At 39.4% G+C, this 20,492-nt stretch overlaps 1 protein-coding gene across 2 annotated transcripts in view; it reads left to right on the top strand.

Moving 5' to 3' along the window:
- Positions 1–9,498, top strand: part of LOC140465134 (nuclear transport factor 2-like) — a 30,021-nt gene extending 20,523 nt beyond the window's left edge. For both annotated transcript variants that reach the window (XM_072560995.1, XM_072560996.1), the window contains exon 5: positions 9,186–9,498. In XM_072560995.1, the coding sequence (XP_072417096.1) occupies positions 9,186–9,299 (114 nt within the window). In that variant the 3' untranslated portion in view covers positions 9,300–9,498. The remainder of the gene's footprint in view (positions 1–9,185) is intronic.
- Positions 9,499–20,492: the final 10,994 nt, after the last annotated feature.

The following is a 20,492-nucleotide window of genomic DNA, read 5'->3' as shown; positions in this document are numbered from 1 at the left end:
ACTATCAATTTACGATTGAGATGCATATAGAAGATTTTAGGATTCCCTCTTGCGACAATCACCAGTCTTATCTCAATCCCACTTAGTTCTCCAATATACTCTTTCACCTCCCCTTTTAACCTTCTGCATTCTTCTTGGTTCTTTTCTACCTGGCACACTCACGTACTTTAACTATCTTTAATTTCTATATTCTTTTTCATCCAAGGGCACTTACATTAGATTGGGTCCCCTTTTTCTTTTCGAGGGAATATACCTTGATTGTATTTGAATGCTTTCCATTGTTCACCTACAGTTTTATCCATCAATGTCTGGTTTGTTTATTTGGCCCAGCCTTCTACTTGTCTATTGAGTCAACTCTCTCTTCCAATTGATTATTCTTACACTTGATTGCCTATTGTCCTTTTCTGCTATCATAAACCTAATGATGCAATGGTCACTCCTAAATGTATCCCCAGACATTCAATCTACTTAGCCACCTCATTTCTGACAACTAGGTTGTGGTTTTTAAAGGCACTGTTTAACAATTTTTTTAAAAAATTCAACAGTATCTCATTATGGCAAAACTGGAAAAAGTTAGGAATTGGTTCAGCATCTCAATTGGAGTTAATTCAATTACTAAATAGTTGAATTCTTTGTTTGAGTATCCATTTAATGTGACTTTTTATCAAAATCCTTCATGTAACTGGCTGTGTCTTTGGTGTAAAACTGCTGATTAGGAATACAGACTGTCAGAAACTATATAACAGCCCATTAGCTACCATTGAGCAATTTTAAATTGTTAGGGCACTATTCTTGCTGGTAATTTTGTTAGCTAGCGACAGACCTTTTTAAAAAAGACTTTCAGGAGATGTGAGCATTGTTGGGAAGGCCAACATTTGTCCTAGTCCTCCTTGAACGGAGTGGCTTGTTAGACCATTTCACAAGTCAGTTGAGTCCAACACATGTTACTTCAAATCCAAAACATGTAAGTACCCCATCCTTAAGGAACATTAGTGAACTAGATTTTTTTCCAACAGTCTATGGTAACTTCATGCTTTCCACTCCATGTGTTTTTGTTTTGAATTCAAGTTCTGCATGTGGTGCGGTTTGACCTTGTCTCCAGGTTATTAACAATACCACTATATCACTTTAATCTGAGTGGTAAATGTAAGATTTAACATACTGCTCAACTGTACAATTCATTGTATCTCTTTGAAATAATAAAATACCCAAGCTGGGTTATATAGATGGAGGGATATGGGCCAGGTGCTAGCAGGTAGGACTAGATTGCGTTGGAATATCTGGTCAGCATGGTCTGGTTGGATCGAAGCGTCTGTTTCCATGCTGTACATCTGTGATTCTACGACTATAAGATTGGTTAAGCTACTTATTAATTTCTGTAGAAAGGTGTTTTTTGTGACTGCCAAGTTCCCCCTTTCTCTTTTTCTTGCTGCATGGAATCATATCAGCTCTTCATTTGGAATTATTTCAGAAACACTTTCAACGTAAGGTTCTGATTGCAAATGGTGGGAGGTGGTGGCGTTATGGTGATGTCACTGCACTAATTTAGAATCCCAAACTAATTATCTGGGGACATAGGTTTGAATCCCACCAAGGCAGATGTTGAAATTTCCGTGGAATAAAATCTAAAGCTAATGGCAAATGTGCAACTACTGTTTGTGGTAAATTCCCATCTGGTTCATTTATGTTCTTTCAGAAAGGGACTCCAGATCCTTACCCGATTTTAACCTACAAGGGACTCCAGATCCATAACAATTGATATTTAACTGTCCTTTTGAAATGGCCTAGCAAGTAACTCTATCACAATGCTGAAGTCTAAACAAACAAAAAACTGTATGCACCACCTAACATGAGTCTGTGCCTGAAATGACAACATCCCTATTAATGCTGCAAAATCGTTCTTGCCAACATCTGATGGCTTGTTCCAGAATAGTGAGAATTGTCCCACAAATCAGTTCAGCAACAGATACTTTCAGAATCCAACCTTTTATAATAACCCAGGCATTGCTTTCCTGGATATATCCTATCCAGCATTTCCTCTAACTTTTTTTCTGATTCCCTGACTTCAGTGTGTGTGGCAGCAACTTCAGAAACTGGAAGTATGTGCTGTGATCAATTTGGTGTGAGCAGAACCTTTTTGGAGAAGCTGCTTGTGCAGCTTCGAGGCAACATTGACTTTGACCCACTGGATAGACCTGCCAGATGGGTGACACTGGTATACAGTTGATGGGAGTTACCCTAGAAGTCCTGAAAGTTCACTTTGGCGGATATAAAATCTTGTGGCATTGAGTCAAACAAAAACAGCAAAAATCTGCTGATAAGCTAACAACTGGGAGGCAAATGAATGAGAGTACAGGAGATGAATTAGAAATAGTTGAGGGCCTTGCCACGAATAGTAGGGGAGGAGGGAATCCTTAGTTGAGGAAGGAAGAGGACATATTGGAGAGACACAGTGGAAGCTGAGCAGATTCAACAAAGAGTCATCAAGTCATACAGCCATACAGCACAGAAACCAATCCTTCATCCAATCTGTCCATGCTGACCAGGTTCCCAAGCTAAACTGGTCCTGTTTGTCTGCATTTGGCCCATTTCCCTCTAAACCTTTCCTATTCAAGAAACCGGAAGGATGAAATAAAATCCTTGCGGAAAGCAGGGTGACAGGCTGGATAGTTAAGGTTGTTAATTCCCAATGGGAATCGATTTGGTTTACTATGGATATTGGTGGACAGCCTATCCCCAGCAGTGGAAATGTGAAATTAAGGATGGAAGTGAAGAATCTGAAATGGACCAGTGAAGGTAAAAAGGGTGGAAGTTGGAAGCAAAAACATTGAATTTTTCTAAGGACTAACATATACAGTGATCACATTGCCAGTGTATTGGAGAAAGAACTGTGGGTGTATTCTCTGTAACTGGCTGAAACAAGAAAAGTTCTACATCCTCCAAAGAGACATGACTAGGCCCCATGCAAGTACCCATAGCCACACCTTTGACCTGGAGAAAGTCAGACGATTTAAAGGTAAAAGTTGTTCAATATGAGAACAAGCTTAATCAGGTGAAGGAGGATAGTGCTGGATGGCAATTGTTCTGGCCTCTAGGAAGAAGTGATGAACCTTCAGAAAATCATGATGGGGAATGGATGTGTAGGGAGATGACAAAATGGTGAGGAAGGGATTGCTACAGCCAGAAATGTGTAAATTGTGGAACCAACATTGGTCAGACGAATTGTGAATTTAAGTGGGAAGAAACTAAATAAGGAGTGAATAGTAGAGTCAAGATACGCAGAAATAAATTCAGGAGTGGGAACAAGCTTAAATGCTGGACTTGCCAGGATATTTGTGGATTTTAGGAAGGAGGTAGTAATGAGCTGCGTATAGTTGGGGGACTGAGGTAGGAAGCTTTGGAAGGGAGATCTTGACAGAAAGAGGTCTGTGACAGCACTAGAAACTACACCCTGATATTCAATGTTTGGGTCATGATTGTGGGAGAATATCTGAGAGTTGGCAGTCCACCTCTGTCAGTTTGAGGTGAGCATGCCAGATAACAACTGCACCACCTTTTTATCGACAAGGTTGATAACAAGGTCAGGATTGGACCTGAGGGAGTGGAGTGCAGCAAGTTCAGTGAGAGAGGCTAGAATGGGTGAGGGGAGCAGAGAAATTAAGGCAGCTGACGACGTCATGTTGGTAGTTCTTAATGAAGAGGTCAAGTATAGGTGGAGGTGGGTTAAAGGGTCACTGGTGTTGGATGAGGACTCTTGCCCAAAGAAGTGGACACAGAGGCAAAGGTGACAAGAAGAATTCAATAATACCTTCTGGCTGAAATTATTTGAACTGGGGCTGTAAATGAATAAAACTAATTCCTTTTAAGAACTGAGCATACGAAAGGGGAATATTTAGCAAGAGATGGTGTGGTGAGAAGGAATGGAGTCCGAAAGGAGGAAGAATCCAAAGGGGTTTCATACCTGAGCTTGTCTTAACACCTGAAAGAAAGACAGTTTCTGTTTATAGATTCAAATAACATGGTGAATGAAATGAAACTATGCACCAGGAAATTTTAATGTGCATGTGGTGGTGCATGGCACAGTGTGGATCTCAATGCAGCAGGAGCAGCTATCTGAGGAGCATATGTGTTTGAGATGTTTATAATCTTGGGTGGATTTGAAATATGGATTCATGCAGGATAAGACTGAGCAGGAGATCTGGTTGTAAAAGTGTGTAGAACAAGGAAAGAAAGCAATTAAGGTTAAAAGGTCAAAATTAAAACAAATTTCACTGGAGAGAAGAGCAGAACTGCCTAGAGGTTGGCATTCAATGAAAAGCAGCAAATAAAAGTAAAATACTGCAGATGCTGGAGAAGCTTGGCAGTATCTGTGGAGAGGCTAAGTGTTTTGAGTCTGATCTGATTCTTAATAGAAAAGAGCTGTAAAATGGTAGCTTTTATGTTGACAGGCGAAAAGACTTGTATTCCTTAATACCTGAAAGGAAGAGAGAGTTGAGTGGTTGTTTTTGATAAGAAGGCAACATTTTGCTGAGTGACATTAAGGAACCCTAACCAACTGCAGTCAGTGAAAATCAAAAGAGAAAATACTGGTTGATTATTCCCAGTACAAAGGAAGATGGTTCTAGTTGTTGAAGGTAAATCATTCAGCCTCAATGTCATTACAGTAGTTCCTCAGGCTGCTGCCTTGTCCCAGCTAGTTGCTTCATCAATGACCTTCCTTTCATCATAAGGTCAGTTGGGATATTGTGCAGCCAACTCTGAATGTTCAGAACCATTTGTGACATTGCAGAAACTGACACATTGTGTCGATGTGCTCAAAACATGGACAACCTCCAAGCTTATCTAATAAGTGAAAAGTAATATTTGCACCATTCAAATGCAAAGCAATGACTACATCCAAAAGGAAAGAATCTAGCCATCACCCCATGGCATTCGAAGGTATTACCACTGTCAAATCCCCTACATCAACATTTTGGGCATTACCATTGAAACACAGAACTAGACTAACTATACAAATATTGTGGCGCCAAGAACAAGTCACATTAGGAATCCTGTGGTAAGTAACTCAACTTGTATCTCCCAAATGCCTGTCTCTGAACTACAAAGTTGATGGTATACTCTCTGCATTTGCCTGCTCCAATGACACCATGCAGAACAAAATGACCTACTTGATTGGCACCTTATCCTCCACCTTAATCACTTGCTCCCCTCAATTCCAGTCCAAACCCTACACCATCCTGACTTAAAACTATCTCACGATTCCTTCACTGTCAATAGGCTAAACTCCTGGAATTCACTTACAAATAATACTGGGTATCCCTAAACCTGAAGGACTGTGGTTCATGAAGGCAGTTAACCACCAACTTAAGGCCAATACAGTGGGTATTGTTACGTGGCAGTGAACCCTTCTGTTAATTAAACCAAACACTCAAAAGCTCACCTTGCCTCGTAATCTGTTAAAACAAGTGACAGTGAGCTCCTGGATTCCACTAGTTGAAGAAAATAACATCACTTTATTTTCTACCTCCTAAAACAACAACTATTCACAAATCTAAGCCCTCCATTTTCTCTTGTTATCTGCCTCCAACTCAAGTACCGTATTGGAACAGCATATTGTTAAAATTACATCAACTTAATTTCAAAACCACACCGTCTCTGACGTCTTGAATTTTTACTCTTCTGGCTGAAGATCTCCCTGGGCTGTCGTCTGTCTTTTTAACTGTGAATGTTTCGTATGAAAAGGTACCTTTTGATAGTGTTCCTAATTTCATGGGTCTCTTTCAATGGCAGTTGCTTTGTGTCCAATTTTCAAAATGCCTATATTTTTATCCCCAACATCAGATTGTCTCATTAGTTCAATGTTGGCAAAACAATAAATTCAAACACAATTGGGTTTTATCGTCCTGGGGCATAATTTAATCTGGTTCAATTCAAATTGCCAAAATAGCAACCAACTCGTATCCGTTTCACAGCCAAATAAACTTTTTTCAATTTCTCAGTACACTAAGACCACCATAGTCATATCACAGGTGCATGTAAAAAGCTCAGTTTAGGAGAGCACTCACATGTCTGCAACTTCATAACAGTATTAAATCCTAGCCAGCTAGCAACACCTACATCCTAAGAATTTAAAAATCTGCAGAGGGGAGAGAACATCTGACATAAAAGATGCATTGATTTTATTTTCAGGTCATTTCTGGTGACAATAACTTTGCTTCTGACAATGTTTGAGATTTGAAACCAGATTGATGGGAAATAAAGGTAAAACCAGTTATCTAAAATGAGTACTAACAAGTTCTAATAAGCAGTCAACTGCCATCTTAAGGTGAAAAGTTTTGCATTAAAATGTAATGTACTTTTATTTCTATACTCCAAATGTATTTTTGTATCATTCTGCTGTCTGTGCAGCTGTCGTAAGAGAAGGAAAAAAGTGTTTTATGGTCCCCGCTATACCAGGAGAACTGTTGAGACAGGCAACCAGAGCGCTCCTACTCTTCAAATAGGATCATGAGATGCTCTGTTCACCTGAGGGGGCAGATGGGGCTTCTGTGAAAGTCTCATCTAAATTACAAACATGGCTTGGGAATGGGCAGGGCTGGCAGCTTAATGTTCCAGGATACAAATCCTACAGGAAGGATAGAAAGGGGGGTGGGTGCCTTTTTGATAAGGGGTAGCATTACAGCTGTGCTGAAGGAGGATATTCCCAGAAACACATCTAGGGAAGTTATTTGGGTGGAACTGAGAAATAAGAAGGGGATGATCACCTTATTGGGATTGTATTGTAGACCACCCCCCCCCTCCCCCCAATAGTCAGGAAATTGAGAAACTTTACAGATCTCAGCTATCTGTAAGAATAATAGGGTGGTTATGGTAGGGGATTTTAACTTTCCAAACAGACTGAGACTGCCATAGTGTTAAGGGTTTAGATGGAGAGGAATTTGTGTACAAGAAAACTTTCTGATTCAGTCTGTGGATGTAAAACTTTTGACCTACTGTTGAGGAAATAAGGCAGGGCAGGTGACTGAGGTGTCAGTGGGGGAGCACTTTGGGGCCAGTGACCATAATTCTATTAGATTTAAAATAATGATGGAAAAGGATAGACCAGATCTAAAAGTTGAAGTTCTAAATTGGAGAAAGGCTAATTTTGATGGTATTAGGCAAGAACTTTCAAAAGCTGATTGGGGGCAGATGTTTGCAGGTAAAGGGACGGCTGGAAAATGAGAAGCCTTCAGAAATGAGATAACAAGAATCCAGAGAGTATATTTCTGTCAGGGTGAAAGGAAAAGCTGATAGGTATAGGGAATGCTGTTTGACTAAAGAAATTGAGGGCTTGGTTAAGAAAAAGGAGGAAGCATAGACAGGATAGATCGAGTGAATCCTTAGAGTATAAAGGAAGTAGGAGGAAAGAGAGAAATGAGGAGGGGAAAAGGGAACATGAGAACTTTGGCAAACAGAATTAAGGAGAATCCAAAGGTGTTTTACAAATATATTAAGGACAAAAGGGTAACTAGGGAGAGAATAGGGCCCCTCAAAGATCAGCAAGGCGGCCTTTGTGGGGAGCGGCAGAAAATGGGGGAGATACTAAATGAGTATTTTGCATCAGTATTTACAGTGGAAAAGGATATGGAAGATATAGACTGTAGGGAAATAAGTGGTGACATCTTGCAAAAATGTCCATATTACAGAGGAGGAAGTGCTGGATGTCTTAAGTGGATTAAATGTATAAGTGGATAAATCCCCAGGACCTGATCAAGTGCACCCTAGAACTGTGTGGGAAGCTAGAGAAGTGATTGCTGGGCCTCTTGCTGAGATATTTGTAGCATCACATTTGTAGTCACAGGTGAGGTGCTGGAAGTTGGCTAATGTGCCACTGTTTGAGAAGAGTGGTAGGACAAGCCAGGGAACTATAGACCAGTGAGCCTGACGTTGGTGGTGGGCAAGTTGTTGGAGAGAATCCTGAGGGACAGGATGTACATGTATTTGGAAAGGCAAGGACTGATTAGGGATACTCAACATTGTTTTGTGTGTGGGAAATCATGTCTGTCAAATTTGATTGTGTTTTTTGAGGAAGTAACAAAGAAGATTGAGGGCAGAGTGGTAGATGGACTTCATTAAGGTTCGACAAGGTTCCCCATGGGAGACTGATTAGCAAGGTTAGATCTCATGGAATACAGGGAGAGCTGGCTCAAAGGTAGGAGACAGGATGGTGGTGGAGGGTTGTTTTTCAGAATGGAGGCCTGTGACCAGTGGAGCGCCACAAGGATCAGTGCTGGGTCCTCTACTTCATTTACATAAATGATTTGGATGCGAGCATAAGAGGGACAGTTATTAAGTTTGCAGATGACACCAAAATTGGAGGTGTAGTGGACAGCGAAGGAGGTTCTCTTTAGATTACAACAGGATCTGGACCAGATGGGCCAATGGGCTGAGAAGTGGCAGATGGAGTTTAATTCAGATAAATGTGAGGTGCTGCATTTTGGGAAAGCAAATCTTAGCAGGACTTATACACTTAATGGTAAGGTCCTAAGGGGCATTGCTGAACAAAGAGACCTTGGAGTGCAGGTTCATAGCTCCTTGAAAGTGGAGTCGCAGTTAGAATAGTGAAGAAGCTGTTTGGTATGCTTTCCTTTATTGGTCAGAGTATTGAGTACAGGAGTTGGGAGATGTTGCTGCTGTACAGGACATTGGTTAGGCCACTGTTGGAATATTGCGTGCAATTCTGGTCTCCTTCCTATTGGAAAGATGTTGTGAAACTTGAAAGGGTTCAGAAAAGATTTACAAGGATGTTGCCAGGGTTGGAGGATCTGAGCAGGTGGAACTAGATTGGGTTGGGATATCTGGTCAGCATGGATGGGTTGGACTGAATGGTCTGTTTCCATGTTGTACGTCTGACTCTAAACGACGCATTGCATAACGGCATAGTACTATACCAGACTTTGAGTTTGGACCTGGTGCACTAAAGTAATGTATATATCTACCAGATTTGAATATCTTTTGAACAGGTTGATTAAAACATATTTATTACATACCTTGAGAATGGGTGGGACATGAGCCAGATGGTCCAGAGGCAGGGGCACTACTACTGCACTTGCCTAATCTTACTACTTCCATACAGCACTCTATTTATTTTTTTTGTGTTGCAGTTTGTAACCTCTATTAATTAAAATCTTCTGTTTCTCTTATAGGTGGATGATGACCCGGTGATGGGTTTTCATCAGTTATTCCTTCTGAAAAATGATAATGATAAGTGGATCTGCACAAATGACATGTTCAGATTGGCTTTACATAACTTTTGCTAGGCTTGTTTTACAACTCTAGTCCATACTTCAATCAGCTGGTTGTCTTTAGTCTGATAGTGAAAGTGTATTCGTATGGGTGCTGTTTGGTACAGGACCAATGTAATGACCTGAATTGCTTAACAAAAATGGTTGTGGTATTTGCCTACAAGATTTCCAATCTGTTCAGCATTCAAAGGTCAGATGCATGATCAGTGTTTACTTATCCAGTGACTGAAAATGTCAGTGTTTCAAGTTCTGTAAATGGTTTCCATAAATGTCAACTTTTTCATGAAATATTTGAATTTTGAACTTGTTAGATATATAAAAATTTATTCTGACTTTATTATATGAATTTTTGAAAAAACAAATAAAATTACTCAAACTAAGCCATAATCGAAATGAAAACTGATGTGACCATTTTATTCACACATGGTATTGGACAACAAAGTCTAATACCATTTTAAATAAAGGTAACACTGGTGAATGCTTTTAGTGGCATCTTTTAATATTTAAACACTGTTAGAAGTGGAGCTGTGACAAGTGCAGTTTTGAAAGGACCTTTGGTTACCACTAATAAGTTGATAGTGCGGCGCTGGAAAAATGACCGAAGGGTCCTGCCTGAAATGTTGATCTTTATCCTGATCCTCAGATGCTGCCTGACCTGGGCTTTTTTTTTTCCCAATTCCACACTTTATCAACTCTGTCTCCAGTATCTGTAGTCCTCACTATCTCAACTATAACCAGTCAAACAATCACTTGACTACAGTGATTGAGGGACTGAATCAAGACTTTCTAAAGGTATTTTTAAATGGCTTTTAAAATTAAAAGTTTAAGTGAATCAGGAATTAGCAGCAGTATAGCATTGACGAGCAGCACTGATTTTTAAAAATGGGGAAAGAAAAGTGAAACTGGGGTGAGAGATTGTAATCCAAAGCTGAGGACCATCAAATAATCACTAAATGCAAAATGATGAAACTAACTGAGCTTGGCAGATAAATTACTGGAAAGAGAACACACATTTTTGAAGTTCACTCATGGATTTAAAAAAAAGATACCCACAAAAAGTTTTGTCAGAGGCTATCATGATGCCACTTGAAGTGTAGTGCATCGGAGCATATCGGAAGGTCGCTGAGTCAATAGAGTCTAAAATTTGGAATATCACCACCAGAATAGACATTTCTAAACACCATATCAACAACTAATAGATTATAAATCAATAATTTGAAACATTACTGTGGTTCAACACTGTTCTTCAGACCACAGCCATTGTCTTCAAGATCAGGGTATGTTCTATAGATAAGTGATAAAAGAATGACTAGAGTAAGATTAGGGCCAACCAAGGACTGTAGGGGGAAGTTGTACATGGAGTCAGAGGAGGTAGGGGAAACACTAAATGAATACTTTTCATCTGTATTCACACTGAAAAAAAACAATGTTATAGAGTCTGGGAGATGCACAATATGGAAACAGACCCTTTGGTCTAATCTGTCCATGTCGACCAGATATCCCAACCCAATCTAGCCCCACCTGCCAGCACTGAGCCCATATCCCTCCAAACCCTTCCGATTCACATATCCATCCAAATGCTTTTTAAGTGTTGCAATTGTACTAGCCTCCACCACTACTTCTGGCACCTCATTCTATACACATACCACCCTCTGTGTGAAAACGTTGCCCTGTAGGTCTCTTTTGCATCATTCCCCTTTCGCCCTAAACCTATGCTGTCTAGTTCTGGACTTCCCCACCCCAGGGAAGAGAGGTCTATTTATCCTATCCATGCCCCTCATGATTTTATAAACCTCTATAAGGTTACTCTGTAGCCTCTGATGCTCCAGGGCAAATAGTCCCAGCCTGTTCGGTCTCTCCCTGTAGCTCAAATCCTTGTAAACCTTTTCTGAACCCTTTTCAAGTTTTACAACATCTTTCTGCTAGGAAGGAGACCAGAATTGCATGCAATATTCCAATAGTTGTCAAGAAGAATAGTGAGAATCTAGACTAGATGGGATTGAGGTTCACGAGGAAACGTTAGAAATTCTGGAAATTGTGAAAATCTCGTCCAGCCCAGGCGATTTACTTTAGGATTCTCTGGGAAGCAAGGGAGGGGATTGCAGAGCCTTTGGCTTTGATCTTTGCCAAGATTATCTCCAGGAATAGTCCCTGAAGACTGGAGGATAGCAAATGTTGTCCTCTTGTTCAAGAAGGGGAATAGAGACAACCCTGATGATTATAGACCAGTGAGCTTTTGGTTGTGTGTAAAATGTTACAAAAGATTGAGAGAGGATTTATAATCTCAATAGGATTAAGTTGATGAGGGATAGTCAATATCAGTTTCGTGAAGGGTAGGTCATGCCTCACGAACTCTGTTCTTTTGAGAAGGTGACCAAACAGGTGGATGAGGGTAAAGCTGTTGATATGGTGTATATGAATTTCAGTGAGGCGTTTGATAAGGTTCCCCATGGTAGGTTATTGCACAAAATACAGAAGCATGGGATGGAGGGTGATTTTAGCGGTTTGGAGCAGAAGTTGGCTAGCTAAAAGAAGACCAAGGGTGGTGGTTGATCAGAAATGTTCACCCTTGAGTTCAGTTACTAGTGGGGCACCGCAAGGCTCTGTTTTGGGTCCATTTTTATAAATGACCTGGACGAGGGCGTACAAGGATGGGTTAGTAAACTTGCAGATGACACTAAGGTCGGTGCAGGGACATAGATGAGCTGCAGAGTTGGCAAATGGAGTTTAATGCAGAAAAGTGTGAGATGATTCACTTTGGAAGGAGTAACAGGAATGCAGATTACTGGGCTGATGGTAAGATTCTTGATAGTGTAGATAAGCAGAGATCTGTGTCCATGTGTATAGATCCCTGGAAGTTGCCGCCCAGGTTAGTAGGGCTGTTAAGAAGGCATAGGTGTGTTAGCTTTTATTGGGAGCAGGATCACGATTCTGAACTATGAGGTCATGCAGCTGTACAAAACTCTGGTGTGGCTGCACTTGGAGTATTGCATGCAATTCTGGTCACCGCATTTATAGGAAGGATGTGGAAGCTTTGGAAAGGATTCAGAGGATATATACTAGGATGTTGCCTGGTATGGAGAGAAGGTCTTACCAGGAAGGGTTGAGGAATTTAAGCTGTTTTTTTTTAAAAAAAAAATGTTGGGAAGTGACTTAATTGAGACATGAGCTAATCAGAGGGTTAGATCAAGTGGATAGTGAGAGCCTTTTTCTTTGGATGGTGATGGATAGCACAAGGGGGGCATAGCTTCAAATTGAGGGGTAAGAGGTATAAGACAGATGTCAGAGGTAGTTTCTTTATGCAGAGAGTAGTAGGGGTGTGGAATGCACTGCCTGCAACAGTAGTAGACTTGCCAACTTTAAGGGCGTTTAAATGGTCATTGGATAGGCATATGGATGAAAATGGAATAGTGTAGGTTACTTAGGCTTCAGATTGGTTTCATAGGGCAGTGCAACATCGAGGGCTTAAAGGGCCTGTACTGCGCTGTAATGTTCTGTTGTAAAGCTTCTAAAAGAAAAGTGAAGTAGAGGTTGAAGGAATGGAACTGAAAACAAGTTTGAGAGTTGCTCATGGAATGGAACAAGAGAAATGTAGATTTATTAAAAACAATATGCTTCTAAGTTTTTGGTGGGAGGTGGGTGAAATACATCATTGTGTGTAAATGATCAGGTTAATTGTTGAGCCAGACTATCTGGTTCTTGAGCAATGTAAAGGTCAGAATTGGGATGTTTGCTTCTGATTTTACACTGTTCAGCTGTGTTTGCCATTCAGTGGATCCTGAAGAAACCAATGTCTATGTACAGCAAGATTCAGACAACATCTAGGCTTGGGCTATCAAGTGACCAGTTATATTTTGTGCAAACAAATGCCAGGCAATGACCATCTCCAAAAAGTGCATCTAACTGTCTTACCTTAATGTTCCTCAACATTGCACTGGCTGAATCTTCCACTATCAATATGCTTGAAGTTAATGCTTACCAGAATCTGAACTGGATAAGCCATATAAATACTGTGGTCGTGAGCTGCTCAAAGCCTGTTCACTATCTACAAGAGGTAAGTCAGGAGTGTGGTGGAATTGTCTCCATTTTACCTGGATTGGTGCAGCTCCTAAAATGCACACAACTTGTCACCATCCAGGACAAAGCAACTTGCCTTCACCACTGATACCTAATGCTGCCACCATGCACCATCTATGAGGTGCTTTTGCAACAGCTCACTGCTGTTTTCAAAGTATCTCCAAAACCTGTGACCTTTACCATCTTAGAAAAACAAGGGCAACAGATACATGGGACCACCACCATTGGCAAGTTTCTCTCCAAGCTACACACCTCTGTCTTGAAGCGAGACTGTCATTTCACTATTGCAATGTCAAAATCGTGGAACTCCCTTCCTAACAGCAGTGTAGGGAATAGCCATATTCAAAAGACTGCAGTGGTTCAAGTTGATAGCTCACTACCTCATTATCCAGGACAATTAGCAATGGGGAATAAAAGTTGACCAGATCAGTGAAACACCTATCTTATGGATGAATACTTTTAAAAATATATTCCTTAATTGTGTACTTGATATCTTAAGCTATTCTAACTATGCTCAGCATTATTTTCAGATTAAATGACGGAGGGGAAAAATGTTAGCATCTGGAGTTTAACTGCTTAATGTGTATATTTAATCATGATCCAGTCTATCAAATCACTGCGATAATTATAATTATCACATTTGATCAAATCCCAAACAGGATTTGTGTGAGGATTCATGGGTTTGTATGTTTTTCCTATTGTTTTTGTTTTTGCCTTGATGCTGTGAAACAGTCAAACACAACTGTCAGCATTATGGTGTCAGCTTTAGACTAGTCTAAACAAGGTGGATGCTGTCCTACACCTGCATGTGCATAGCGTATGGCTGATGGAAAGTTAAATATTGTACAATGCAGTTTTCGGTTTGAAAACTTGGGTTTGCCCAGTTTGAATGGGGAACTATCCTGCCCCCTCCTTCATAACGAGTTGCACAAAATTGAAGTTTCCAGTGCCGTCTGGCGGCTTGTTCCAGCTTGACTTCTCCAAACGACAGTAACCTGCAGGCAGTTTGTTTTATGATTTGCAGCCCTTTACTGGATCCTGTACGTAGACTACATTAACTAACAATGAACCTTGATTCAAGTAACATACTAACTTGAGAATGTCTGCCATTACATAAGTCATTCAACCAAGAAAACATTCACGCTCTACAAGCTAAAGTATTGTTCCAATTTAAAAATAAATGAAGACAAACAAAAATGAAATACTATGAGTTAGTAGTTACAAATAAAGTTTACAACAACTTTCTTTCCAGTTTCCACTTTGGAAAGTCTTCAGTAGATGAATACTAATTTATATAATTCTATCCATAATGAATAATACAGGAAACTGAGCCAAGTAGCATCCTGAATTCTAAAAAGCATTCTTTTGATTTAAGTTTCATTAGGTTTCAGCCATTTTTGAAATTGACACCAAAATTGTAACTATCTGCCACACATTGTTTGGTAATCTTCACAGTTGTGCATTCTTTGAACATAGCTGGCAGAAAATAGTTAACGTTCACAACTTGAAATGAGTATCAATTAATACTTGCAACAATACAAAAGGAAAATATTGTGGATGCTGAAAATCTGAACTACAAGCAAAAAAAAATCCCCATTGGAAATGTGTATCAGATCAGGAAGTAGCAAGAGAAATAGTGAACATTTCCAGTTGGCCAGCTGATGACGGATCATCAAAGCAAAAATTAACTGGTGAGTATGTTCAGCAGTTCTTTTGGTTCTATTAACGCCTGTTTAATTCCAGAATGACGACTCTGACTAGATGTGAACAAATGATATTTTTCAAATGGACAGGAAGATTACAGTGGGCTGGTACAAATTTACGTGTTGGTCTTACTTCTATTGCTTAGAGACGTGAGTCCACATAAACTAGGGTTGGGAATAACTGATAATGGTGTATCTGACAGAATAGGTAACTTGTCTTTGCACCAAAATGTTCACCTTACTTAGAAAGTGTAAGTTTCACTGTATTTGGAGTTTCATGAATCATGGTTGTACATAGCTTTGTAGATTAAGGTGTTTCCTTACCAGGGTTCTGAGGATTGGTTTCATTAGATTGAAGTAGCGGATGATGTTTGTTGAGTCAACTACATTATCACGGCCCTATTTTTAAAAATAGTAGATTTGAAGTACTCCAGCTAAAAGAGCTCTATGCACTGGAAGTGGGGATGATTTCTTTGCAGAATCTTGTGTCCCTTATTTCCTTCAGTCTGAAATATAACATTTTGAGTATTGCTGAAAACTAAATGCTGTCAACAACGTTTGCCTTGTTTTCATCAGGATAGACATAAGTGCCAAATTACAAAGGGACCGACAATTTACTGTATACTGAAATGGTGCTGATTGGTTAGCAAGTCTGCACTGGTCAAAGTGTTGCCATGACAAATATGCCAATTTTTTTCCCATACTTTTGTTTATATTTTAAAAAGGTGCAATTCCTTCACACATTCCTTTCTTCCTTTAGAATATATGTACACTTAAATCTTCTCAAGGTAATTTGATGTATTCTTGGCACTTTTCAAATGTTGAATGTGATAGGAATGATGAGAGGCGTTGTGTTGCAGTGGAACCATCTCTAGGATTTAGTCTAATTTTGGGATCAAATTTGACTTCAGGACTTGATGGCCAAGGAAGGTGCGTTTGTAATGCAAGTAAACAGGTTATCAACTTGTAAAGTTTCCAACATATCCTAATTGCAGATAGCAAGAGTAAAAGAGATTTCTGGTCGAGAGGGTCTTTTTCTGAGAATATTGAGTACATTTATGTCTTTAACTGCATTGCCTGAATGTGTTTTATGTGATCCTTAGCTTTTATGCCTCCTTATTGACCCTTTTGCAGTAAATAACAACTGTATTGTTCTCCAATTCTGCTTCTGTTTGAGTTCGGTTGGACTATGCCCTTTTTTAAGACTAAATCTTTCAATTGGCATTTCTTAGATTAATGGTCGATGATAAGTAATGACCTCCAAGGGTCAATGCTGTGCTCACACCTTTGTATTTCATATATGAATGATCAGGAATTGGATCTTAGTGCAACATATGGTATACAATGATTTTATAAGGTTTGAGGCATATTAAACTGTAAAGAAAATACAAAGCATGCAAAAGATCAAATGACAGCAGAATGATGGTAAGTACATTTTATTGTGAGAGAAAGCCACTTTGAGACAAATTGAGGAACAACGGAAAAGAAAAATTAACAAAGATATTTGAAAAATTAGATGATGAACATAAAATCAAATGTAAGAAAATCCTTTAACATATTGAGGATCAAGTTAGATCGTACTTGAAATGTTTGGTTTAAGGTGCCCAGATTAGGAAATGCATATTGGCCTTCTAAAACATCCAGTGATAACGAAGGGAATAAATTATGATTATATATTTTTGGGTTGTGTTTCCCAGAGATATGGTACTTAAGTGATCTGGTCAAAAATTTCAAGGTAATGAATAAACAGAATATCTATTTGACAAAATCAGTAACACAGGTATGTGAGCTTACAATGAGTTAAACAAATTCAGAAAATAAAATTGTTGTTGATAATAGGTTGTTAGAATATAAACCCTACGAGATCATTAATCCAGAGTAAATGCAGCTGCTTAAAGAACATGGGTGCTTCCTTTTGAATTAATGATTTAATGAAATTATGAAATAGTCCAAAATCTAGGATTAAAATAGACTTGCCATGATGGGGCTAAGGGATATTTTCCCTCAGTATTTCTATTGAACTTTAGTTCTAAAAGCTCATACCTTCCAAAGAACTACTAAATTTGTATCAGCAAATTCCAGAGTGTCATATAATATGTGCAATCTCTTGCTCTCTGACATTCCTCTTGTGGGGGTGAACGAATTAAGTTATTTTGTGAAATATTTATCCATTTTTAAAATCCCTATACACATTCTGCCATCACTATTCTGGGTAGGGAATTCCATGTCCTAATTTTTCTCTCCATAAAAAAAATCCTCAGTTCTGCTCTTATTCTTTAGGTGATTATAATAAGTTTGTGATCTGTAATGATCAACACATTAACCTGAAATAACAAACATTAAAATCTAACAAATACTTAGGAAGCTTATCATCGATAGAAAATAAGTTAGTATCTTTAACAAACTAGACAGCTGTAAACAAGTTTATATACTTACAAGACTATTTGGAGATCATTGCTCATTATGTGACCCGGACAAGAAGGCATACTATCAAAACTATTCACATTACAACAAGAGCAAGCATGTTTAGTTGTGAAGAGTTACCTAAAATGCTACAGCAGAATATGGACGAAGTAAATTGTGTAGCTGTCAGATGGAACTAAAAACAGGAAAATAAGATTATGCAGTTTGGGAAGAAGAATAAAGAGATTTTATTTCCATTAAAATCAAATTAGAAAATGATTTTCCAGAAGTAAGCAAGTTCGTCACTAGAAATTATATCTTAAAATCACCAAAAGAAGCACAGGCAAAGTAAGAGGATTTTTTTTCTATGTAGAGAACCGATTTGAATTGACCAAACAGATTTACTTTCCATGCAGACCTCTCACATCCTCTTCCCTGGCCTATGAACAGATCCTTGTTTCTTTCTCATGTATCTGTTTAATTCCCCTGAAATCGATGTATGCTTTTCATTTCAAGTCCAGATGGTTTTGAGTTTCACATTTTTACTACTCTAAATAGTCAGGAACAGCTTTGAGGTAACAATAAGATCAAAGCCAGATACTCCATTTTTCCTCAAACCTCTAAGCCTTTTATAATTAAAGTATCTTTTTCTTCTGCTCTATTTTCTATGGTCAGCTTGATTTTCTTTATTTATAAGACCATAAGACATAGGAGCGGAAGTAAGGCCATTCAGCCCTTCGAGTCCACTCTGCCATTCAATCATGGTTGATGGGCATTTCAACTCCACTTACCCGCATTCTCCCCGTAGCCCTTAATTCCTTGTGACATCAAGAAATTATCAATTTCTGCCTTGAAGACATTTAGCGTCCCAGCTTCCACTGCACTCTGTGACAATGAATTCCACAGGCCCACCACTCTCTGGCTGAAGAAATGTCTCCGCATTTGTGTTCTGAATTTACCCCCTCTAATTCTAAGGCTGTGTCCACGGGTCCTAGTCTCCTCGCCTAACGGAAACAATTTCCTAGCGTCCACCCTCTCCAAGTCATGTATTATCTTGTAAGTTTCTATTAGATCTCCCCTTAATCTTCTAAACTCCAGTGAATACAATCCCAGGATCCTCAGCTGTTCCTCATATGTTAGACCTACCATTTTAAACTGTTCATTGAGCTGAAAAGTTTATTATTGCTGAATTATTATTTTTTTCCAAATTTAGATTATAAATAAAACTGGTATAATAGTTCAAATTTAATATTAGAAGCTGCAATATATATTGGCTTTGTTCAACAAAATGAGTGGTTTCACTACACTTGCCATAACCAACTTGGAATGTAAAGAACAAAAGAACCCATCGCATCCTTCTCTAGACCTGCTTTGCAGAGGCCTTTTAGAAGAGTGTGATGGGTCTGTATCTCAGTCTGACTGCCACAAGTAGCATGCATTATATTTTTTATAATGAAAATTTGTCTCGTCTGTAGCAATGTCCTGCTAATTTTTTACTATACATGGCTGACTTGTTTACATGTTTTGCTCCTATTCAGATTAATGAGCAGTGATACTCTTTTTCTTCTGTGATATAAGCAAGGTTAGCAAATGTTGTTTATCTTATCTTTACCTTGTTGATGGTAATTAAATCATTTTGCTGCAGTCCATGAACTAGGTACACTCTCAGTTCTTTTAGGGTGGAGAAGGAATGGCAGTATAATTTCAAGTCAGGATGGTATATGGCTTGGCAGGAACTTGCAGGGAGTAGTGTTCCACATCTGTTGCCCTTGTTCTTCTAGATCGCAGTAGGTCAACACTTGCCTGTTTACCTACTCCCTCCCTCACTAAGGTTTCAGACTCCTCATCCACATGAAGCAGCAATTTGCCTGCACTCAATGTAGTCCCGGCATATTCACTGCTCACAAAGTGGTGTCCAGACTGGGGAGGTATTGCGGATCAGTGACCGCTTTGCAGAACACCTATGTTCTGTCCATGACTGACAGCTTTCAGTTATTTGCTCCTGCAATACAACAGTGTTCTGTGCCCAATATGTGTGTCTTGGGCCTGGCGCACTACCCCAGTGAGCTCAATGCAAGCTGGACAGCACCTTGTTTTCTACTTGAGGGCCCTGTGGCCTTCAGAACTCAATATAAAGTACAATCATTTCTGGCCAATCTCCTCGTTCCATGTCCTTTACCCACATCCCAGGCTTCTTTCAACTCATTTTCACATTCTCATTGTTCCCATTATCAGCTATTCTTCCCTGGCTTGGTTTCAGCTATCCCACTTGTCTAGCTTGCTTCCTGTCTCACCTCCATCACCATCTAGCCACTCATTCCTTTTCCCAACTCCTGCCGTTAATATAAACACAACTTCCTCCAAGCTACTAATAGCTTTGAGATAGGATCACTGGACACAATGTTAACTGTGTTCTCTCCACAGATGCTGCCAGACTTGCTGAGTTGCACTCGCAATTTGTTTTTGTCTTCTGGATGGTAGTTGTCATGGGTTGGAAAGGTTGCCTCAAATAAATCGTGGTAAATGGCTGTACTGTATCTTGTATACAATGCACAGTATGGCCACGGTACGCTGGTGATGGATAGGATACCAATTAAGCAGGTTTATTTTTCCTGGATTTAATAGAACTTCTTGCATTTTCTTGGAGTTGTGGTCATCCAGATCAATACGAATATTCCATTTTGCTTCTGATATGTGCCTCACTGGGTGCAGAAATTCCAGCCAATGACCTCTTTATGATGATGCTAAGATGTTGATGGCAAGCCATTCAGCACCGGTGATGCCTTTGAATGTCAAGTGGAGCCTGTTATATTGCCTTGCAATAAATATAACTCGCATCATTATCAGCCTCTGCCTGAACTTTATTCAACTCTTACTGCATGCAGTAGAACTTCCTACTGCAATAAGAAAGACTTCTTCCATGTCTGAGGACTTGTGAATGATACTGAACGCTACAAATTTCAGCATGCGTCTACACTTCTAACCTTGTGTTGGAGTAAAGGATGTTGATGAAATAGCTGGATCT

The sequence above is a fragment of the Chiloscyllium punctatum genome, chromosome 41, assembly GCF_047496795.1.
Source record: "Chiloscyllium punctatum isolate Juve2018m chromosome 41, sChiPun1.3, whole genome shotgun sequence".
NCBI lineage: Eukaryota > Metazoa > Chordata > Chondrichthyes > Orectolobiformes > Hemiscylliidae > Chiloscyllium > Chiloscyllium punctatum.
This window is presented reverse-complemented; position numbering and strand designations above follow the sequence as displayed.